General features: G+C 48.9%; 1 protein-coding gene across 8 annotated transcripts in view; it reads right to left on the bottom strand.

Annotated features, from left to right (window-relative positions):
- The window catches only part of DRP2 (dystrophin related protein 2), a 57,641-nt gene that overhangs the window by 14,162 nt on the left and 19,484 nt on the right, over positions 1-23,995 (bottom strand). For 5 of the 8 annotated variants that reach the window (XM_006026517.2, XM_014521243.1, XM_014521244.1 and 2 more), the window contains exons 2-14: positions 17,010-17,163; positions 11,246-11,379; positions 10,047-10,203; positions 9,047-9,167; positions 7,410-7,678; positions 6,608-6,754; positions 6,090-6,168; positions 3,745-3,805; positions 2,582-2,643; positions 2,123-2,197; positions 1,301-1,502; positions 872-957; positions 253-410 (exon numbers count right to left, since the gene is read on the bottom strand). In XM_006026517.2, the coding sequence (XP_006026579.1) occupies positions 253-410; positions 872-957; positions 1,301-1,502; positions 2,123-2,197; positions 2,582-2,643; positions 3,745-3,805; positions 6,090-6,168; positions 6,608-6,754; positions 7,410-7,678; positions 9,047-9,167; positions 10,047-10,203; positions 11,246-11,379; positions 17,010-17,117 (1,659 nt within the window). In that variant the 5' untranslated portion in view covers positions 17,118-17,163. Of the gene's footprint in view, positions 1-252; positions 411-871; positions 958-1,300; positions 1,503-2,122; positions 2,198-2,581; positions 2,644-3,744; positions 3,806-6,089; positions 6,169-6,607; positions 6,755-7,409; positions 7,679-9,046; positions 9,168-10,046; positions 10,204-11,245; positions 11,380-12,543; positions 12,592-13,662; positions 13,754-17,009; positions 17,164-17,310; positions 17,381-23,995 lie in introns of those variants that run through there. The other 3 variants (XM_014521247.1, XM_025207443.1, XM_014521248.2) reach the window with 3 other exon arrangements.

Below are 23,995 nucleotides of genomic sequence, written 5' to 3'. Positions count from 1 at the left end.
GGAAAGAGGAAGACAGGAGCTGAGCCCAGTACAAAATCACAACTTCAGTGACTAAGCAAGGAGTGCGGCCAAGGCACCTGCTAGCCAGCATATTCCCCCATTCCCACTCCTACCCTTCCCAGAGAAGACACCAGAATGATAGCTGTGACTGGCATCTCCCTCTGAGCCAGCACAGCTGCTACCTCCTTGCCCACTGGGTGGAACCCCAGAAGTGAGAAGACAGGATAGAAATGTCCCCACCACGCTACTTACAAAGCGGAAGCAGCTGCGGACACTAGGCTCCACATTGCTGCCTCCAAACGCTGCCACCTCTCCCAGCTGGCGGGGAACCTGGATGGCCTCATGCAGCAGGATGCCAAGGTGCCGCTGGTCACACAAGCCACCAGGGTTTGCCACCTGGCTAAAGAGGTCTTTTGGGTGGAAGGGCGAGCCCACAGAGACCAGAACAGGGGCAAAAGAACAATAGCACAGACATATTACTATACATGTAGAAGCTGGGGAGAGAGCTCCCCCCTCAATGCCTGGGGGTATGGAGATGCAAGTTTCAGTGGTGGGTGAAAGGTATGAGGAAAGGAAGCAAAGCTGGGAGCTCTTCCCTGAAACAGGGCCCCTTTTTGCCTCAGCTAAGTTCAGAGTGTATGTGTGTGTATGTGCATGCAACCCAGCAGTAAAAACACAGTCCCCAGCCTACTAAATTAGGTGTGGGATTTAAAGAACGGGAAGCAGTGAGGCAAAGGGATTAGTCGCAGCAGGAAGGCTGCTTCTCTCTGCCCCCAACAGGCAGTCCTTCTTGCCCAGAAACTTCACAGATCCAGGAAACCTCCCCTGCTGGAACCCAGCTTTTCCACGGAACCCCCAGGGAATGACTCACACTGGAATTTCTCCTTCACCTCCGTGCCACACATACATGCAACGCCAGTCTTGAAGGAGAGAGCTCGCATCTTCCCACTGCGACCACTGAAAGCAAAGGGCAAAACACTTAGCTCCCCTCAATTTTGTGAAGGTCATTTTCCTAACAGAGCTCAATTGGTGTCTGCTGGGAGCTCAGTAGTGAAGTTCCCTTGTGGCAATGCCTCTTTGATGCCAGCTGGCCACTTGCAAGGCGAGCTTCTTCACAGCAGTGCCCCGTTTCTGCCAGCTGGACCCCAGCCCCCGGCAGTGAGAACTGCCTCATAGCACTGCCCTAGGAATGCCTGCCAGAACTCCATCAGAAAGGTTTCCCTCAGCATGGTTCCTGGGCTGCATGCCAGCTCCCAGTTTCATGGTTCTGTAACGAGTCCCAGAGGCAGACAGCAGATACCTATCGAATACATTGAGAAGCCAGTTGAGACTCATGTCCACGCAGAGTGGAACATTGACCAGGATGCCCCTCTCTTCCTCCAGACGCTCGTAGAGAGCTGTCAGGCAGTGGATGACCTCAACCACGTCCATTACCCGGTCGCTGGGCTGCAGCTCATGCTCATTGAAGATTTCCAAGGCTGTGGCCAAAGTCACCATGTCCACTGAGCAGGCAAGGGGCAGACAGAGCAGAAACCAGAGGAAAACATTGTAAGATAAAGAACAAAAACATCATTGGTCAGAGCTGAGAGGAGAGGGATCTACAGGTATTTAGAGGAGCCCTTTCCTCTAAGAACACTAGGGCAGAAGTGCCTTTGGGATTACACAAACACAGAGAGACAATCATCTTAAAACTCATGCTTCTGCCTGGTCTTCTCCTCACCTGCTGGTACAGCTAACACCCAAGTTCAATCACCAAAAGACTACAGGAAATACAACACTTCTCTAGTATCCCATTGTGCCCAGTCTGTGCATTGGTGAGCACTATCTGTGCCATTGGTCTCATTACATAGTGAGTCAGTTTCCTCTATTGCCTGTGTGGATCTTACACAGCAACAGAGGAGATGGAAGAAAAGACACATGAAAGAGGAAAATGGGACTGAAAAGCCACAGAAGCCATAGAAGGAGTCAGGGCCAGGAAGCACCTGCACAATCCTTGAACACAATTGGTGAAACTGACTTGATCAAGCCAACACTAAACATTGCCTGCTTGTCCCCACAACTGTTCCTGCCCAGTGCAGGGCAAAAGGAGGTGCAGACATGCAGGGAGAGCGTGGTTACTTACATCTCAGAGCCTTCTGGACACGGCGCAGCTTCATGGCCGTCCGATATGCAGAGAACTTGAAGTTGTTCAAATCAGCTGCAAAACAAAGAGAAACCCAACTGTGCAATTTTTTTTCTTCAGGGGCAGGAAAAGGAATATTTGCCGATTACAGCTTTGCAGGGGAAATGCCATCTGAATTAACACAAGACCCAAGCAAGAGGGTCCAGTCTACAAAGGACAGAGACAAAACCCTCTGTCAGGGGCAGAACATGAGTTGAAGTGAGCATGTGGGAGTGAGAGGGCAAGCAGCACAGCATCACACCCGGGGCTGAGATGAGTCCCATCCAGACTCTACCCCAGAGACATTGAGGAGAGCCAAACAGAAGGCATTTTTCCACTTATCAGGGAGAGTTGGGGGCTGTCCTGCATCCCACTGCACAAGCACCTGGATGGAAGCAGTGTTCTCCAGGGGGTCCTTACCCAGTGTCTGGTACAACTCTGTCATCTTGGGGTGGTCCCAGCACGTTGTCTGAGCCTGATGGCTGAAAAAACAGAAGGGAACCAAACAAACAGAGAACCAAACGTTCAAACATACCCACAGGCACAAGGATGCAGGTGGCCATTCTCCTCCTTTTCATCCCAAGGGTGCCAAAAGGATGTACTATATTTCCTGGCTAAGAAGCCCCCATCGTCACACAACAGACAGTTGAGACCCCCAGGACCTGCCTTCACTTAACTATTCCAGTCTCTCCACCTAAGGATACTGGTGCAGAGCAGTCCCACATGCTACTTTTCCCAGGACTGAACCTGTCCAGGCAGGGCAATCCCTAAGGGGGCGCAAATTGGGATGACCATCCCAGGCCCCGTGCTTTGGGGGGCCCCATGAAGCCGGGAGGAGCAGTGGCTCTGTGTCCAGCCGCTCACTACCCCGCCACCCCCTCCCCTGCCAATGGTGGCGGCAGCTTCTTCAGGTCTGGGATCAGAGCAGGGGTGGGGATGGGGCCCCGCATGGGCTGATTTGCCCTGGGTCCCACACCCTGCTCAGGCGGCCTCTGTGTCCAGGGGATCCCCCAGCACATTCAGGCACTCTGGCGGGGGACTCCATCCCTGCAGGATCAGGAGCAACAAACCTTTCATATACCCAGCTTGTTCCTGGCTTCACTAGGAAATGCCCCTTCAGCCCCACCTCTGGTGTCTTTCCATCTACTGCACTCATCTCCCTGTCAGGAAGGCAAGTCCTGTTCTATGACATCTCCATACCTGCCATCAGCACTTGGGGGTGTCTAACAGTAGTGCACAGGCCAAGCTCCTCCTCCCCACCTAGACCACGCACTCCACCCTATCCTAACAGTCTGTAAATGTCACCTCAGTAATGCCTCATGGCTACCTCAAATTTCCCCCAACTGGGGATCCTGCAAGGCTGCATGGCTCTGGCCCCTAGCATAGGGATCCAGCTAGATCTGGAATGGATAGGATTTGTGTCCACCCCATCAAGACTTATTGAACTTGAGGAGGTGGAGGGGAGGAGGGAAACCACACAAATGATGGAAAAAGAACAAAGAGCAAAGGAAAGCGAAACAGAAAACCACATGTAGGAAGAGATCAGGATCAGTCAATGCTCTAGCGTTTGACCGCACACTCACTTGATATAGTACGGCACTTTGTTGGGTGAAATTGCTCGTTCCCAGGGGATCTGGACAGAGGCTGCAAACAGAGACACAGACAAAAGTAATGCAGACAGTCTTCCAGGTCAAAATCCTCTCTGAAGAGAGACTGCAGTCTGTCAAGTGCTGGTCTCAGGGAAGACAGCAGAGATAGGGAAACTGGGGAGACTATGAAAGCAGAGGTCTCTGTGCCCCCAACATCCACTCCTCTGCATCTGGCTATAGGCAGAACCTGGGACACTGCCACTATCAGAGGCTGTAGTCACTGGTCAGTGTGACCCCTTGTTTAAATAAGACTCCAGTGGTGCACAGTGATGTATTAGATATGAGTGCATATTTGCGAGCATGTGTACAATACTTCTCTGGATCTGGGAGGATGAGGCACCTGCCACTCCTAAGTCCCTGGCTGACATTAAAACAATGGCACAGCTGGGATTAGAGGAATTTTCTGGCACACGTGCCACAGCACAACAGGAGGCACAATGTTTGGGATGGATGATAAAATTCCTCCAATCCTAATTATGCTACTGCTGAGCAGCCTCCAGCCTAATTCTGCAGACAAGGCAGAGGGCAGCTCTGCCCCAGATGCAGGACTGCCCCCAAGCCCCCCCCACCCCCCGCCAGGTTCCAGACCTGGAGTCCCAGTATCCTGTGACTTTTAAAAGTCAGGTGTGCTTTCAATCTAGAACCAGACCCAGGACTGTTGGGGACAAGTCTAATAATCAGCTGATTGTAAGCCCATAGCTACATGCATGACTTTTAGAAGTCCTAAGGCTCTGAAACCCTGGGATCAGGGAGCCTCTCCCCCACCCCAGGGTCCCTATGCCATCTAAAAATATTGGGTTCAGCTCACCTCCATACAACCCAGCATTTTAGAGTGCCCTGCAGGGCAAGGCAGAAAAGGCTACGGGGTTTGGGAAATTTCTGGTTCCCAGAGGCTGCAGCCCCTTGACTCCCTCTGCCAGGGAACCTTACAACTCCATTTTCCTAGCCATCAGTATTCAGCATCAGGAGCAGAGTTGTCCCAGTCCTGATGCTAACCCCCCCTGTCCCCATGCCAAATCTGGCAGTCAACTGATTGTCAGCACTGGCCTGGGGCTGCTACACGTTCAATTTATGGCACCATACAAACAAGCCACAGAGATGTTTTGTGTATTTTATGGAATCTTTGTGGTCAGTTTGCCACTTTATGGCACGTTATTTAATTATGGTGCATTACCACATTAATCACACCATAACTAATGTGTGCCAGGGCCCTAGTGTTATTAGACTCCTTGGTCCCTAGCATGCAAGTCCTGTGCATCTAGAGGGGAGAGATTAAGGTAGGCAGGATTTATAGTTATAGTTCTGGTTGCCTGCAGCACCCAGATTTAACACCTGGAGAAAGGGAACCTTTTTGCTACTATCACCCAGCACCTTGGCACAGACAGGGCTCATCAACTCCAAGGCTAACATTTTTCCTCTGAGCCCCGAAAGCAAGGTTCCCAGATCTGCATGCGAATAAGACCTAATTTGCAGAAGAGGTAAGCATCTATAAACCCCAAGACTACAAGTGACAGTGCAGGTTCTCCAAACTTCTGAGTCGGGCTGCATTTACAGAGGACTCTAAACATCAGCCTCCAGGCCTGGCAGCTCCATGTGAAGTATGTTCCACACAATGCTTGCTATGCTATCCAGAGCCTCTAGACAGAGCTCTGATGTGTGGGAATGGAATCCCTCCCACCTTACAGTGAAAAATGAAGGCCTCATTATCACACACATTCCTGTCCCCCAAACTAGCCACGTGGAATATGGGAGCTGTCTCTTTGCTGCCGTCTGTCTGCTTGCCCTTTGGCATCACAGGGCTGCTGAGTCTGGCACAGTCCCAAGTGTCACCTGGGGGCTGTCTCCTGCTAGTGTCACCCACTCCACATTCTTAAGGTGACAAATGGTTACTCGATATGGTGCAGTCCCGTTCCATTTTCCCATCCACATGAATGTTAAGTGGATGGGAATGACAGGTGCGTGACAATGAGAAGTGCCTTCTGCTCATGTTCCTGTACCTCAGGGTCACATAGCATTACCAAACTTGGATCATGCCATGTATCACTTAGGAGTGCCTACTTGATAATGCCTCTTCTAGGTGTCTGTAGTGTCACTTGGGTTGTCCTACCAGAGCAAGGCCAAGGAACACTAAGACATAGGGGAAATTCCTGTGTAGTGAGGCAGTAAGCAAGGAAGACCTACATTCTGGTCTCTCCGGACAACTGCAGCACACAGTGCTGAGCTGCTCCCACCTGGGGATTTTCCTCTACTAGGATTATTGGGATGACCTACTCACGTACAGGAGAGGAAGTGCTGGGAGCCTGGTCCAAAGTCCCGGTGGGCATCCTGGAGCTGTTTCAGCCGTTCATTTACAGAGGTCTGCAAAGAAGGGAAGCTGGAATTTAAAGTGAACCTACCCTGTATCTCAGCATAAAGCACTGTTCTTGAGGCACTGTATATGGACTCAGACAGGCCACTGTAATGCTCTACCTGGGGATTATCCAGGGCAACCAACAAGCAAAGATGCATGTACCTGTATCCTCTGCCTTTCTAGGCAATCCTTGCATTCTCTCTCTCACAAGCAACCACTCTCTTTTCTCCTTGTGTGCCATCTTTCTATGGCACAGCAGCTGTCCTGATTTACAATAGCTGAGAGGTTTCTAAACTCCTCCATGGCCCCCTTGATCTCCACCTATTCATCCCTGCCCCTGCAAGGTGGCCTCTGTTACCTTGACTTAATTCACCATCCTATGAACAGCCCCTTCCTTTAACATCTCCAACTACTGTTGGCTTCTCACAGGACACCCCGCTTCTCTACCTGAAGCTGTTTCCACCGGGTGTTGATCTGCTCCAAGGCTCGAGAGTTCTCCATGGATAGATGAACATCAGAGATAGCAAGCTGGTGTGCAAGGTCATTAACTAGCTTCACTCCATCCTTCATAGGGGAGAGCTCTTCCTTAAACAGCTAGAGCCCAGTCACCCAAAAACAGCAGAAACAGGAAGGAAAGAGAAAAAACACAGCAGGTCACTCAGTCAGCCACCCCATACCACTCAAGTGGCCTCAGCCAGCTGGGGCACACTAGCAGCTGGCACTGCATAGCAGAGAAGTATGGCATGACTAACGCCCTTTTTCCTCACTGAGCCTGCCAGAAAACTCAGCACATATAGCTCAGACAAAGCCTGCCTGCCAGGCTGGAGGTATGAACACTACTGCTACCTGGAATCAAGTCCACTTGCTTAAAATGTTCATCCTGATGAACAAACCATTAGTAAAAGTGATTTTTGTTTGCCCCACCCAGACAGGCAACCTTATCAGGGTTTGAACAGACACCATGAAGGAACATTCTCCCTTAGAAAAGACCTCAGGAGGATCTATCAGTGTGAACAGCAAGAACCCAAATTATGTGCCAAAAGCAGTGGAGTCACACAAGGGATGAAGTGATGTCTGTGGTTTTATCAGAACCTGGATAAAATTTTGATACAGTCCAATCTGGGCAATACAAGCAGGTTGGATTGCATGGTAGGAGGAAGCAAAATTGTTGAGCTGAAGGCTGTTCCAGAGAGCAGCACTTTCTCTCCACAAGGACAGGGAAAGGGGGTCCTGGCCAGAGGAGCTGTACCTTGGTTGCTTGGATGTGGTCTGGTAAGGAATCAATGAAGAGGTCCCCAATCGGTTCCCAGGTTTCCCGCACACTTTCTGCCTGGTCCAGTGTGGTGCTAAGTTCCTCCATGGCCCCCTTGATCTCCAGCAGTTGTTCCAGGGTCCGTTCAATGTGACGGTGCTGGTCCACACAGCGAGCAGTGAGCTTCTCCCACAGCTCACTAGCCACATTTGCCTGCTTCCACACAAAGCGGCTGATGTTCTGGATCCGATGCCGGGGTGAGACATCTACCAGCAAAGCAGCAGAGACACAGAGAGCAACTGTGAAATTCCAATCCTAGTAAGAAAACCATGGAAGACATGAAGAGGGGAAGACATGCAGGGTGATGAGGAAAGACCCAAAAAACAGGAAGCAAGAGGGGAGAAGTCAGAGAGAACAGGGAAGAGGGGAAAATAAAGGACAGAGAGAAAGCAAAGAGGATGATTTCAGGACATGCTCAGGCTTACAGCTCTGGACTGCATGTTCCAGCCACCCCAGGTGCCAGAGTCACATACTGCCTGTCCACAAATGTCTGTATGAACATGCAGAGGCTTTGGCCCACAAGGCCAGGCTCCCTTCCAGAAGTTTGCCTGACATTCTAACATGGTACAGCAGACATCTCACTGAATCCAACAACCAGAGCACTACAGCACAGCCTGGTACTGCAGCTCTGACAAAGGACCAGAGGTGCCTGGGGTGACACAGTAAGTTAGGAGGGGAGCCATGCTGCACATCCACTGGAGGGCTAAGACAACCCTTGACCAGCCATCCGAACACCACTGCCCCTGGCAAAACAGCACCAGATGGCAATGGTCTGAGCATGAGCTTCAGAGCTTGGCCCATTAGTGAAACTGCCCCAATTTCCTTGCAAGGCAGGGGAGTATTATTCTGCTTGTACATAGGAGGAAGCTAGAGCAGAGACTCAGTGACTTTCCAAAGGTCACAACGCAAGTCATTGGGAGTCATGTACCAGTCAGAGCAGGGATCTCAGCACTCAGGCAAAGGGCCCTGTTGAGCATGCTGGATCCCCTCACACCTTACAGTACAGGAATTGCCAGCAACACAGGCATCTCCTGAGGACAGCATGAATACATCTGCCTCCAAGCAGCAAAGCGAGAAACGGCAGACTGAGCCCTTCCTCCCTCCCAGCAGCCTGCGTTGGGATGGCAAAAAGACAAGAAACCTCCCACAGGAGCCAAGCCAGACCATTATCAGAACTCTTTTGGGGTTCAAGTGGGGTTCAGCTCAGGAGCTGGAATGTAAGTTCTGTTTGCCAGAAAGTGGCACCTCATCAAATCCCATTCAGTGCCCTCACCTGCACCTGCCTAGATAACACTGGTCACTCTCAGCATGTCACAGTGCTATATCACATCCTGTGGAGATTATGCCCCATCCCAACACAGGATGCACCAAGGTCATCATGATGTGGCAGAATGTGCTTGATGCTGCACATTCTGCCACATCACATTCATTCATTCATGCCACATGGTAGTATATAATCATTACACCCCTTCCTAAATACACACTGTGAGTCATCTCCTCTCACAATTATACCAGGTGGGATTGAAAAATGATGGCACATGGACACAGGGACAAGGATGGGAGGTGTCACAGACCTTTGCTTTCAGAATTTGGTTCCTCTAATTCTTCAAACGGATGCTGGGAAAGGAAGGCCTGTGCTGACTCCAGGACTGAATAAATATAGGGACCCCGAGACTTCACCTCTTCCATGAAAGCCTGCAAATGTACAGCACAACAAAAGGAGACAGCAGTCTGTGTTAGAGAATGAGAAACCTGCCTACTCTCAGCTGAGAGCTGTGCATCAATCTACTCACTCCAGTGCACAAATGAGCTACCAGCACTGAGCTGTAACAGGCATGTTAAAGAACCTCTGCCTGAGAAAGTGGTACACAAGCTCCTTCAGTGCTATAAAAGGATAGTGAGCTGAGAAACATCCTTGGGATTCAAGAAAGACAGCAGTCCAGGAGGAGATACACTGTGGGAAGGTCTGTAGATCAAAGGTCTGTCTGAAATGGCCAACTACTGGTGTGCCCTAGAGTGTAAACTATTAAAAAGTCCTTTGGATCATGCTTGAGATCAAGCAAACAGGATCGGACTTCAGAAGAATGTCAAGAATGTCAAGTTGCCTTGAGCGTGCCCAGACAAAAGCAGCTCTACCTTCCAGACAGCTAGGATGCTTACAGCACATTAGGGAACTGAATGTGGTAACTGAAGCTCAATACCCCATTGCAGAAGGTCATCAGCTGTAGGATACGTGTTAAAGAAAATAAATCAATAAGGCAGATTTATTTTCTTTAACACGTATCCTACAGCTGATGACCTTCACTTGTTAGACACTGGGGGAAATATGGGCTGGAACTTTCCTGGAAAGCACTGGCTCTGCCTTCCTAAGGCAAGCAGGGAAATATGTGATCAAGACCCTGTGCATGGACATGGAGAATGACTGCTACACCTATGGGCACAGACAGTCAAACAGGCTAAGAAACCCAAGCAAGGTCTGGTGCTTGGGATCCATACCAAGGAACCTGGACGTGTTCCAGCTGGTAAGAGAGGGCCGGGAAGATGCAAGAGCTGAGAGAAAGCCTGGAAACATACTGCGTGAGTCTCTTTCTCCTGCTGCACCAGGAGTACATCTCCTCGGAGTGGCAGCTGAGCTGACAGCTCCTCATCCTTCTGACTGAGCCAGTCGATGATCTCCTGCAGGGGGAGCTGCAGCTTCCCGCTGTGGTCTGAAAAGGCCTCTAGACGAGCCCTGGAGAAAAGAGGGGGGTCAGAGGACACAGTCACAGATAATGAGAGTTGACAGGGATCAGCTGCTTTTCACATCAGTAATGGTGGCCTATGCACTGGGTCTCTGCAGCCTGCCTCTCTAAGGGCAACTCTGAGCCTGCTCCAACAGAGGGCAGGGGACTGCCCCTAAGGAGAGGCAGCAGGCAGGAGTGTGAAGACACTGAAGAGTGACTTTACCTTGCATTGCACTGGTGTTAGGCTGGGAGAGAAGGGCTGTTTCTGCTCAAGGGTGACAGTGGGGACCTGCACTGCCATCTCACGTAAAGAGGGCCCCCTTCAGTGTGGGATTATCAGTGCTGGCAGGCCTGGGAAGCTCCCAGACTCCTTCCAATCTTGAACTGAGGGTGGAGGGGGAGAGCAGAAGAACCTGCCCTGGATTCATGCATGCTCAACACCCTGAACTCTAGCTATGCCTGCACTGTCGGTGCTTAGCTGGAAGTTGTAGAAAGCTGGCCCATTTCCATGAGTCTGTGCATTAAGACAGTACACAATTAACATGCCCCAGTTAAACTCTCAACAATGCTGGCTGCAGATCTGCAACCTCAGAAAGCCACAACACAGCACATCCTGCAAGGGTCAGGGGAAGAGCCTGGTAAGAAAGGTCAGGCCAGGCAGGGAGGTGGAAAGACGGTAATGGACTCCTGAAACCTCTTCTCTTGTCCTAAAGGGAGATCATACACAGTGAAGGATTACAACAGAGGGAAAGAATGAGGCAGGTAGGAAAGAGAGAAGAGATGAGATATAAAGAGAATGCCAGGGGGAAAGGAGGAGCAAAAGCACAAACACATGAAAATGAAAAGAAATACATTTCAAGCAGAGGATACATGTCAGTGACTCAGAGCATTCCTGGGTTTACAGGCCAGAAGGGAAATAGATCTGAGGTCACTGGGACCTTGGGTGGCCAGCTATGTGAGCAAGATCAAAAAGCTCATGTCCAACATCTCCAGCAAGCAAGACCCCCAAGCAGACACAGGCCAGTGAACATGCTCCATGCAGAATCCTACCGAAGGCTGTGGGATTTCTTTTTGATCTCGTTCCAGCACAGATTCATCTCCAGAGCAGTCTGGAGCTTGACAACGCTCTGTGGAGTCTGCTGGGTTATGCTGGGCAGTCCTGCACCATCTTGAACAGCTTTAACCTAGGCAGAAACACACACACATCTGACAGATCACCCTCAAAGAGAGCTCATAAGGCTAGTGCCATGCTGAGATCTACCACTGATTCACCGGGTCTTCTTAGGCCTGTCCATTAACCTTTGTGTGCTGTGCCCCAGCTTCCGTAAAAGGGGATAGAAACTATTTTACATCTCACAGGGGCTCAGGTTGTTAATAATGTTTAGAACATTATGAGGGCTTGGAAGAAGGATGCTATAGATCCATGTGACACAGCATACTTCAAGGTGTGCAGGGCCTTGTGTCTATACTCCCAGACATCATCAGACTGATATCCCAGCATCTCCTTGTTATAGTGCAATAAACTGGCTGGTGTTTGCCACCAGTGCCTTCTACTAGACTGAATGAGAGTGGCTCGGCTGCGTGTCGCAGACCCCACACTGCTAACAGCATGCAAAGACTCCCTTGTATCCCTAGTGGCACGAGCCTGTGCTTTGGGGGTGGGAGGATCACCACCACCGTGCAGTCCTGTGTGACCCAGGTGTGAGGCAGTGACAGCTGGGAAGTCCAAAGTGACCACAGATGTGTTACAACAAAGTCCCTGTTTTGTGCTGTCTGGCAGACCACAAGCTTTCACCTCCACAGACAGGAGACAGCAGGGGAGGACACTCCCTGACTATTAGGAAGCCAAGGCTATGCTCCCTCTCTGCACCCACCCCAGAATGAAGACTGGGCATGAATTCCAGTGAGACATGGTCACAATTAAGCCACATGAAAGAGAGATTGTTTCAGCACTTGTTCTCATTCAGAGTCCCTTTCACCAGAGGATCCCCAAGCACTTTATAGTCATTAATTCAGCCTGACAATCCCCCAGGATCTGAGGAAGCAATATCCCCAACATACAGGCAAGGAAACTGGGGCACTGATCAAACAAGTGATTCTCACAGTGAATCAGCAGCAGTCAAGAAAGAAACCATGTCCCTTGCCTTCCCCTCCTCAGTTATGACCATTAATTCCTTTCACGCCAACAACAAGGGAACAGTCCCTCCTCACTGGAGACACTGAAAAACCAATTCAGATGCAACCCAGTGTCACACAGACACACACACACACCGCGTGTTGGGGTTCTGTGGGGAGAAGCCTGGTATTTCCTCACTAGTAGAACACCTTGTTGCCAAAAATGTACGAACCTTCAGGATTTTTCCAGGTGGGAAGTGGCTGTGGTTCTCAGAAAAGGCAACATTTCTCTCCCATTCCAATTTGTTAGCCAGGCTCCCAAGTGGCAGTCAGTACCAGGAGCCCTCTTCACCATAGAGTACACGCTCCACAGACAGAAAGTGCTTCACAAAAGAAGTGTGGCCATGCCTAGGGGGAGTGGCAGTTATTGAAGAGAGCACTGAAGGAGGCAGCAGCTCATAGTTTGCCTTTGCGGTGGCTCATGCTACACATGCAAGGCCATTAATATCGTAACAAAACTCCAGTCACCCAGAGCCATCCTGTTGCTGCCGCTGAAGTCATTCTGAACTTCATGGTGGGAGTGGGATGGGAGTTCTGCTCTCCCATGAGGATAAGGTCCCTTCACCCCTCAAAGCAGGGAAGGGAACCATATCCAACATGAACATCAGGCAGAACTGAGCTGCCTACATGACAGTGTAGCCAGGTCACTATGGTAACAGTCACAGCTCCCCAAAGAAGCACGGGGGATACTGAATGGTCACAGAAGGGGAAGGTGCACGATTTTATGTTTCATCAGAAAACATTTAATTTTATGGCTTCTCAGTCGGCCATGGTATTTCCAGGGACATCAAGCAAGCAGAGAGAAAACCATCAAACGCTATAGCACAGGAGGCTCAGAAAGAGAGACAGAAATCATTCAAGCTAAAATTCACACCTGCATATAGGAAATAAATACACTTCACGTGCAAGTACACACAGCACCAGAAAAGAATGGAGGTTAGCCCTGCATGTCCCCCTGAGAACAGAGGACAGCCTCTGTCCCAGGGGAAAATGCAAAAGGATCAGGGCTGAGCTGGGGCAGCTGTGTAAATAATCCTTCAGGAAACATCATCCACTCTTGCCTAATTTAGAAAAAAGTCCACAGCATCCGTGGCTCTTCAATACATCCTAGCGATGACCCACAATGACAGCAGCCAGAGAGTGGGGGGGAACAAAGCATTCCTACAGCAAGCACCAGTTCACAATAGCTGCAGCTGCAGCGGTGCCTGGATGGCTGGACCCTTCTCCCCTCAAAACTGAGACACATCTGAAGAGGTTTATTTTCAGACAACACATGCACGATCTTCCCCTACCTGTGCAGAGCCAGGGATCCATGGCATGGCTGCTTGGCAACACCACAGGAGAGAACATTGCACCTCAGCTCTTGCCGGGCCATCAGTTAGCTCCAGACAGACCACAGCAGGAGGCGGCAAACATCCCGTTCAAGGAAGAGACACAGTGTGCCAGGGCCAGGAGCGGGAGGGTGAGGAGCAGGGTGGGAAGGCTGAGAGGAGCTTGTGGCTGCTGCCCTGGTCACTGACCCCCCAGGAATCCAGAGGGGGGTGGCAACAGCAGCCGCTTTGCCGTGAATCACAGCTTTGTCCCGGTGGAATTCCACCTCCCTCCAACCTGCCTGTGCCCCCACGGGTGCAAGGACAGCGGTTTGCGAGGGCATGAGGAAAGGAAAGAGAGGCTGTAGCACACGGGTGTGAGAAAGAGACCTGACTGCACTGTGGAAGAACCTCTCCCCCCAGCACCAGCCCCATTCAGAGACAGCCCCATAGACAGAAGAAAAAACAGTGCTGGAGAAGGGGTGCCCACAGCACTAGTAAAGGCAAAGCTAAGTGAAGACAGGGCCCCTGGAGCAGCAGTGCAGGAGGTTTCCACCCCCTGCCAGGTGGTAGGAGTGCTGGGATGTCAGAGTTAGCTGTCAGATGAAAGATTCCCAGAGACAAAGCACACACAAGCTTTCAGCTCCAGGATAGTAAAGGCATAGGGAGGAGCTGGGACATCCCAGAGCACCCAGGCAGTGTGGAGGTAGCATGGTGGGATTGAAATAAAAGTTCCTTGGGTTCTATTATATGAGAATGAGAAGGGGTGGGAAAAAGACTGCCCTGGATGAGCTGCAGAAGTGTCCTACAGCCATCAGTGCCCTTGCTAATTATCAGTGGAGAAGTGTCTCATCTTGGCTCACTCTTCTAGGAGGGGAAGCAGAAACTACCATGAGTTCCCCAATGGGGTACCACCACATGTGCACCCTGCATGGGCAGTCAGGGCCTCCTTTAAGGACAGACATAACCCCCCAAGCCATATTCACTGCTCTCCGGGCAAGCTGCTGGGGCACCCCCATCCCAATGCCCACACATCAGTGTGAACATTCCTGGGCATGGTTCACACCCCTCTGAGCCAGGCAAAAACAGTTTGTTTTTGCCAGAAGGATTCTGTCCCTGTCCTCTTGAGTCTCCCACAGAGGTCTCAGGAGTTCCTGCAGCTTGGCATTGTTTCCATGCTCAGTTCCTCCTACAGGAATGCTATGAAAAGCGCCCTGTATCATTCCCTCTCCTCCCCTCCTTCCTCTGCCTGTGTCCCTGTCGGTCTGTGGAGCTGACTCTGCCACTGAGCCCTCTGCTCACTCTGCCTGCCTGCCCCCTCTACCTGTGCCTTCTCCCACCACCCCTCTCTATCTCTACCCATTTGTCTCACCCTCTCTCCATTGGGTTGCCCTGATTGATCCAGGGGCCTCTCATACTGACTGAATTGGCAGGTTGCACATGGGAGGTTCAGAGCTGAAAATCACAGCTCCCCATCGTGGTGGGAGCCCACTGTAAAGCAAGGACATGAGCATAACCAGCTCCCCTGATGGGCTATGCTGTGGCAGGGCAGACACCACATGCTTCTCAGCAGACAGAAGACAGAGAATTTACTCACACCAGTGACTTGCAAGCAGAGAAAGCCAATTGCCTGGCATTACACACCCTGGCATCTGTGCAGCAGAGGGCTGGATTTGTTGTAGGAGCCAAAGTCAGGAGAGATCTGTGGCAAGCAATACACAAGCCCAGAGTATTTTCCTATGAGTAGGCCTCAAACATCAGTCTCTCTACAGACTGCTACTTGTTTCAAGCATCTGTAAGACAAGGCTTGTACCTTTCCCTATTTAATTGCTCTCCCTCTCCTCTCCTTCCTACCCCCAAATCCACCCTGATAGAGGGTTAGATAGACTGTCTGGACTGATCTTCTGCCTGCCCATAGTGGGGGAAAGCCAGTTGAAGAGAGTCGCTTGCTTTTTGCCCTCCCTCCCTCTCACCTTCCCAGTTACTCCTTGTTGAATCTACTGGGTTGTTTGAGCTTGCTCACATGCACTTCCTAGTGCTAGCTATCGAACAGCCACCCCTAGTCGATAAGCAGTGAGTCAGAACAAGCTGGGCCCATCTGTGATCTTCACATTTACAGCCCAGCAACTGAGGGGCTGGTTCACACAGATAGATGCCAGCTTCTCACATCTCCACGTTCTCCTTCTGGAGTTGTGGCTCTCCCAGGTGAGGCAGGCCACACTTTAAAGGCAAATACACTGTGCAGCTAACACAAGGCCAGCTCTGGGCTCCAATCTCAGCTCCTGACTTTCTGAAGCCAGCAACTCTGGTAATGCTGAGAAAAAAACTATTCAGGCCAAAGGGGCCTAGCATCTCTCTGAAGGCAGCATTGCCACTGTTGGGCACAGCCAAGTCCAGCAGCCTGTAGGTGACAGAAAAGGCTCAGTGACACTATGTGAATGGACAGTGAAAGGGAAATGAAGCTTTGTAGCAGACCAGCAATATGGAGATACAGACAATTCTCTGCAATGGGGTAAAGCCCTGGCTTACTCAGCTTGGTTCTTTTTTACAGACAAGTCACCAGCAAGCCTCAGACAGCTCAGCACAAGAAGTGCAAGGTAGATACACAGCTAGTGATTCTAGATACAGCCTATGGGAGGTGTGCACAGACCAGAGCCCCTCCATCAAGATGGCTTCCTCTTCCTGACAGACACAGACAAGAAGAACACCTGTCTGCTCCAAAGCTCAAGGCTGGGATTTTCACAGGCTAAATCCTGAAATCCCAACATCCAGTGCTGCCAATACCCCAAGTGTTCAAAAATCAAGAATCTGGCCCCAATAATCTTGGTACTTAAAGACAGTGGGCACCTTCTTTGCCTTTGGATTCCAGGACCTTTACACTATACCTTAGTCACATTTGTTCACTCTGTGAGCATTAGAAGCTTGCTTTTCAAACACCAACAAAAGGAAACTTGAGATTCTCCTCAAGTCACACAACTCCAAGAGCTGGAGTTTCAAGGGAAACACCAAATATTGCAAGAAGTAGCAACACAACACAACCAACCCACTGCCCCTCTCCCAACACACACAAGATACAGCGAGGGAGGTTTGATATCCAGAATGGGAACCAGCCCTGCCTGCCTGCCGTCTCTAGCTGAGAAAACACTGTGCAGTTGGACGGTGTCACGTGGGTGCAAAGTGTTCTCATGCGGTGAAAGCTCAGGGTGGTGGCAGAGGAGCTAACAGCTGCCCTACAACCAAGACTGAGAGAGATGACCATTTGCTACAAATTAAGATATTTGGTGACTGAAATTAAACAAAGTGTTATTCCACAAGCTTGGCACCCTTACCTGAGACTGTGGGTGAGCAGTGCTGCTGTGATCTGACAGGTCTGCTGCGTGCCACTCATGACATCGTGGGAGAGCGTAGGGCCATTCCTGCCTGACCATCGGCTGCATCAGAACAGAAGTTCATGGGGATGGAGATAACTCTGGGCCCAGGCACCTGAAACACAATGTGAAAGCCATTGGACCAGCTCTCATATCCCATCATTCTGGGAGCCGGCTGGAGTTCAGCCAGAGAACTAGACATGCACAGTAGACAGTTCCAGATGCTTCTGAGGACAATGCAATTCCTCCACAATGCACGCACATGCATTATACAGCATCCTGGGCCAAGACATGACTTCCTGACCCCTGCCGCTGACCAGCTTCCATCCTGATGCCTGAGGACTAAAAGGACTCATGGTTTTTATCCTAGAGCTAGTGTTACCAAAAATGCTATGTTCCTTTTCATAGCAAAATCTTATCCTTTCTTAAAACTTAAAAAGCAATTTGCTTTAACAAAATCCTGGGGTAGTGAGTTCCATGCTGTAAAACTGCTCTTTTCCTTAGACTACAAGTGAAAGAGTGCTGTAGTGCTTTAAAAATGGGAGGAGCCACAAATTGCCAGGGGCACTAGGAGCACTGTCTGCATTTATGCTCAAGTGTTTCAAAGTGTATTATTCCTGCCCCTCAATAATTAGAAGGAAGATTAATTGTAGGACTAGTCTACAGCCCCAGACACATGCATGCACTACAGTGTAGCCAAGTGCTCCATAACGAACCAGCAAGACAGGGCATTTTTTAAATGTATAAACAAAATAGCTTACACTGGTGTCTCACTCATTGCACTTACTCAATCTTTACTTTTGGTCATTACACTGCTTCTAAACTTCAGTTTACACAGCAAAGCACAATAAACTAGGAACCTTTCTTTGAATAAGGACAAAAATATTCTACAGACCCAAGTACTGCAACTTATGTTCCAAAGGGAAAAAGAACAAGATAGCAGCTTGAGCAGTGCATAGGTTGCATTATCATAATGTGTCCTTCCATGGCACATTCACAGAAGAAGCTCACTGTGCTTTACAACCATAAACAAATGCTCACAGCAACCCATGAAATGGTGATCTTTACACTGTTCCAGTCTATGAAAAGCTAAGGTAAAGCTAATACACACACATTTTATGATTTGCCTAAGGTTGCAAAACACTGGACAAGCTGGGACACAATAATTGCAACTTTAAGCTCAGACAGCACCAGTGCCAGGAAAGGAGCAGATCAATTGATTTATAACTAAAGGGGATTCATTTTGTACAGAATTAGCATATAAAGGATATGCATACCATATCAGCCATACAGGTCTGGCACTCTAGGGGTTAAGGCCTTGGGAAACAGAGTAATGTCTGAGCACTGCAGACAAGGGGTTAAGCCTGCCCACTGCAGCATTGAAGCATTCTTCTTTCTAAGGTTTGACCCACACCTCAAAGCTGTTCCCCCCTCCCTCAAGAAACAATATGGCTTCAGCCAGTAGCCATTACTTTCAAGTGATAATGGGACTGTTTCAAAGGTAGTCTGTGAGAGAAAAAGGAGAAGTAACACAGTTTGAAGAAGGTGCAGCTGCCTCCCTTGGGGCAGATGCCTGTCACACATGGCCCCATTCAGAACAAGTGAGGAACTTTCTGATGGATTCTCAAAGAACAGAAACAGGTAGCATACTCTGCAAAGGCTCCAACAGAATTGGACAGGTTGGCAAGGAGAAAGTCCCCAGGCCATAGCACTTTTTGGGTCTTTCCTTTCTCTATTCCTTTATTCAGTTTGCTTCCACTCTTGCAGTCTCCCTTGACCATTGCACATATTCAGAGTACAGCTCATCCTATTATACTTTCTTAAATTTGTTAGCAGTTACTGGACCCATAATTTCCTCCATGTCCAGTGAAACAACCAGTTTTGATCTGTCCAACATACCAATAACCCGTCTTGTCACCTAACTTCCTGCCCATCTACATGGGCGTTGGATATATACTGAAGCTATCCTGTACTGGTCCTGGATTCTTCTAACTCTCCTCTTCAACCCTGGAGGGAGTTATATAGGTAACACATCTATAGCTAGTGCTCCAGGCTCTTCAGAGCTTTCTGAACTCAGCAGTACCTTGTGTACTCCAGTGAAATGATCAATGACTTCTGCCTAATGCATTAGCACTGCTAGGATCTGGATTCTCCCACTTGTCCCACACGCTACCTCTTTGACAGCTCCTGACAGAATAGGATATGTGCTGCTCCTCCTGCTTTACATTTACCTCTGAATGGTACCAGCCAAGCAGGTCACTTAGTGGGACTGAAATTCAGAGGGCCTGGATATCTGGGCATTAGTCTATGTTGCACGCTATTGTACAGCTGGAAAAGCAGAGTCCTTGCACCAATAAGAAAGTCCACAGTGCAGTCATTGTGGCTGCAGTGCAAAGGGCTGCCTGTGTTTTCCTCAGTTTCCTAACGAAATAGCCTCTGTTGCACAGTACGATGGAGATACAGTGAGACATTCTGGAGCCAGTACTTAAGCAGCCACCCTGCAGGAAGCAATGCCCGCCACTCACTCTGGAACATGCAGTCAATAGAGCTTCCCATTCCAGCCATACTGCGATGTAACACGTGCAGCTTTAAGGATATAACCCTCACATTCCTGCACCTTGCTTTTGCCGCAACCCTTATGCAAGGGACAGACGCTGCTTTGAGGTGAGGTCACGGGGCTAATTCTGGGGCTGGTGGATATACTTTGGCTCCATGATCCCTAGGAGATATATTGACAGCAGAATGGCTAGGTCCACCCAACTCCTCATAGCTGCTGGATTCAGTCATGTACACCTCAGAGTCACGTGAATCAAGCACAGCTCCTCCTGGAGCCCTCTGCAACAGTACGTGGAACAAAAGCTTTTCCGACTCAGTGGCCACAGAACTAGATGGGGTTTGAAGTACAAACGATAGTCCTAACCATTTGATGCCTGCACCACAACCTCAATTGTGTCCTAGGAAAATCAGGCAGATTCACTGCAACACCTGTCCACACCATTTTAAGGCAAGGATTCAATAACTCTCAGCCCCTCTGAAGCATCAGTGACAGCATGCACATGGAACAAGAACATATTAGGAAAATAATCAAATGGATTTCCACCCAAGATAGAGAAACAGACATTCAGCGGAAGGGATTAGGCTGCCGTAAGGACTTAGGGGTGAAGTCAACAGGCAGATAAAATCATTTGACCAGTCAGCTGTCCATTGAACACCAGCAAATGGACTTCTGGCACCTGTGAATACATGGACTATGGTGGTACTATTGAATTACAAGGGCACTTTAAAAAAAGATTTAACAGTGGACATGATAATAGCTTGGTTAAGAGGACACTCCAAGAAGAAAGGGCAACTTCAGATGTTCAAAGACTGTTCACATGAAGGAAGAAAAAAAGATAACACTTAGGGTGACAAGAGCAAAATAAGAAGCAAAGAGTGAAATTAAATAGGGGATACTTAAGTTGACTAATAGGATGAGAGCTAGTTCTAGGATGTTATAGAACTGCCTCCCATGGGAAGGGTGGCAGCCCCTTCAATCAAGCTATTTAAATGAGACTAGACAGGTTAAGCTACTGTATTGCAGAAACAGCCCCACACTGTAGGATGCTGCAGCTTTGCATCAGCTGAGAACCCTCCCATTTCTCCATGGCATGGTCCTGTAGGGAGAGTGCTTTATAGATCCACACCCAAGTGGAAGAGACTGAGAATGAACGCTTTTTGTGAGGTTAGATAAGTGATCTCTACATTGGCCTTCTGTACACAGAGAATCATAGAAGCATTTTCTTGGTGACAGTTCCAGGGTCCTGCCCTCACTCTAAAGGCACATGATAGAATGAGGCATGGGTAGCCCAACCGCATTTGTGTAGCTGCTCATGCACTGGGGAGTGCTAAGAAGCCTACAGCTTTGCTATAAAATCCCCTTCCTCAGTCATTCCTAGGGATCTATAAAAATAGCCTACTAATACTGCACAGAGCTACATTCACTAATCACTCTGTAGGTTCTCACCCTACCAGAAGGGTCCAGGAGCTGTCTGATGGTCATGCTACTAGCAAAGGTTAGAGGGAACAGGAGGAGATGCATACACTGTGAGCATGTGGACACACGTACAGCTTCCACCTCAGCTAAGTACAGACAGTCAAAAAGCCCGAGGCTGAATCAATTCAATCTTTGCAGGTTTGTCTAAGCTGCATAGATTGAACCAATAAGCAAGTGAACAGACAGTTACTTTTGATTCTGGAAATGCAGCCACATGCCTGCAGTGGCCCAAGCCAGAAGCCAGGAGGTGCTAGAACATAGTTCCCTGCTCAGATGGAGCAGACAGCTTGGACCATGGCTAGCCCACCCACCCTGCAAGGGTGGGGAAGAGGGCTTGCAGGGGAGCTGCAAAACTTCTTGGGATGCTGGGGTACTGTGAGCTAACTTGAATCTGGAGGGGATCTGAAACAGAAGTGTAATAAACTGATTTCACCTAAATCAGTTCAGTCTGATACTACATCCATCCAGGTTTATCTTAAACCTGTTTTGGCCATTTTAAAAGCGGTTTATGTGCAGTGAACTTCTGTTGTTACAGATTTGAATTAATTTCTGATCACTTATCCTGGTTTGTGTGTAATTTCTGTCCCTCCTGGAACAAGATGCTATCCAAACAGTTCATCTGTTCTGCATAGAGGGACTCAGGGAGTTTGTGGCCTGAGACAAAAATTGTGAAAGGACAGTTTTTCCCTTGGCTGCAATATTATACAGGAAAGGGAAGGCTGAAGGCCTTTGTGAACAGGAGTTTCTGAATGTAGAGACACACAAGTGCAGGGCAAAGCCTTTCCCCAGAGGTACATGCCCCCAGTAGTGACACAGGCCTCTCACGTGACACTAACTGGCCCTTTCCCTAGTGGCCAGTGCCCCAGCAGAAGTTGCTGGGCTTATTTCTCCAGGTCACAGTAAGTTTAAAATTACATGCAGACAGCAGTGATACCCATTTCAGGAAGCTGCTCTATGACTTCAAAACACATTTACAATTGAGCCACATTTATTATCAGTTAAAGCTGAGGCAAAAAAATAGACCTGCTGAGAAATAAGGAAGACAAGAATCTTAGTATTACCAGGACACTTGGATGGTGCTGTGTTAAGGGAGTTTCTAAATAAACTGGATGCTCTTAACAGATTTTTTTTCTTCTTGTACAAGCTGCACCAGCGACAAATCAGCAATGAAGGGACTAGCCCATTACACTGCTTTTCAGTTGGTCTGACAAAAGAAGCTATAAAAGGCCTTGCCAAACCAGTTCTGGATCAGCCTCTGGAATATGGCTTAGTGTTTCACTCAGGAATCTATTTATTGCTTCTACTTACAACTCCATTGCAGCAGAATCTGTTGATTTGATTAAGTGGCAGCATTTAGGCACACAAAATGTGCTGAATGGGGTAAGACCTTTGCACCATCGCCCACTCATTTCCAGCAGCAATCCATCTCTCACATCCGTGAGGAAGATGACTGATCCCTGCCAAAATATGTGCTGAATAAAAAGCAATTGGTATTTCTGTGCTGATGCCTGTAGCCACTAGTTGGTACCCAGAAGCGTGAGAAGTGATTGCCTTTATTTTAAATAAGGTCCTGAGTCAAAGCCAGGTTCAGACTCCCCCCAAATCAGTAAGGAAGCCATCTTGAGGTGAACTCTGCAGCAGATCCAGAGTGCTCTAACCAAACCCCCAGATTAAGCACCTGCAGCCTTTACAGAAGTTTGGATGTGGACGCTCTGTGTCTTGTTCAGTATATACTCCACACAGCAACTGTGAAGTGTACTTTACAAGCCAATGTATTTCTAACCCAAAACCTGTTTTCAGTCGCAAGCATCCTCAAAAATCTTCCTTCTGGACTCAGACTTTCAATTTGGGGTCTTGGCCTACAGGAGACAATATGGCAAAAATTTGAGACAAGGCAGTTTGGCCATTATTTTTAGGTATGGAAATACAAACATATTGTCTACAGCCAAAAGCATTAATGACTTCTGCTTTCTAACTTACTGCACAACAGAAGGACTAACGCCTTTGCTCAGCATGCCTGGAGTCCCCAGAGGGGAAAGGTGGGAGGGTTTAGGACACGTGAAAGTTCAAGTTCCATGTTTATGCACAAGCAGTAGGAGCTTTTGTTTCAGTTTAGTTGCACGCTGCCAAAGGAAGCATTCCCAAGTCATCCAAGATCCTTGGCTTCCCTTGAGACTGCAATAGCACATCTTGTTCCAGAAGAAGTTGCCTGCTGCACATGCAATAAGTAATTTATGCCAGAAATCCAGAGCCAGGGGCTCCTTCTCATGACTTCACTGGGGCTAGGAACTGATGGCAGAAGAACAAGAAGGCACCGCTGCCTAGGAAGAGGGCCAACTAAACAGAAAACGAACATGAAATGAATGTCTTTCATCTTCTATCTTCTTGCATACTGGTCCTTCACTATACCCAGCCCTCTCCCTTTTTGCTCAACTCTGGGGAGGAAGAAAAAGACCACAAGCAACCCCCCCACATGAGGTCTTTCCACTTTCCTCCATAAGTGCTGCCAATTGTCACACCTGGAATGTAACTGGTTTCAGTTCCAAAAATGGGACATCAACTGTATGGAACTTGTAGCTCCTGCCTCTTTCGCTTCAGTAGGGCCTGGCTCTTAAGGAAGAAGAAAACACCTATTTCCCAACTCAGCTAGGCATATTAGCATCTGAAGTACTGAAACACTAAATATGCATAGGTCACACCTGCTCTTTCAAAGTAAAACAAAAGCTCTGCTAGAACCGGGATCTCTGCTGGGCCATAGAAAATGTTTAGATTCACTTAAGAGAAACTTTTAGCCTGATCCAGTACCTAAGCGGATGTAGGACCTGATATTAACAGAACTGATAGTACTCCATGTCTCTCTGAAGATCTACTCAGCATCTTACAGGGACATCTTATACCCCATGTCAGAGATGAG

The sequence above is a fragment of the Alligator sinensis genome, unplaced genomic scaffold (genome assembly GCF_000455745.1).
Source record: "Alligator sinensis unplaced genomic scaffold, ASM45574v1 scaffold387_1, whole genome shotgun sequence".
NCBI lineage: Eukaryota > Metazoa > Chordata > Crocodylia > Alligatoridae > Alligator > Alligator sinensis.
This window is presented reverse-complemented; position numbering and strand designations above follow the sequence as displayed.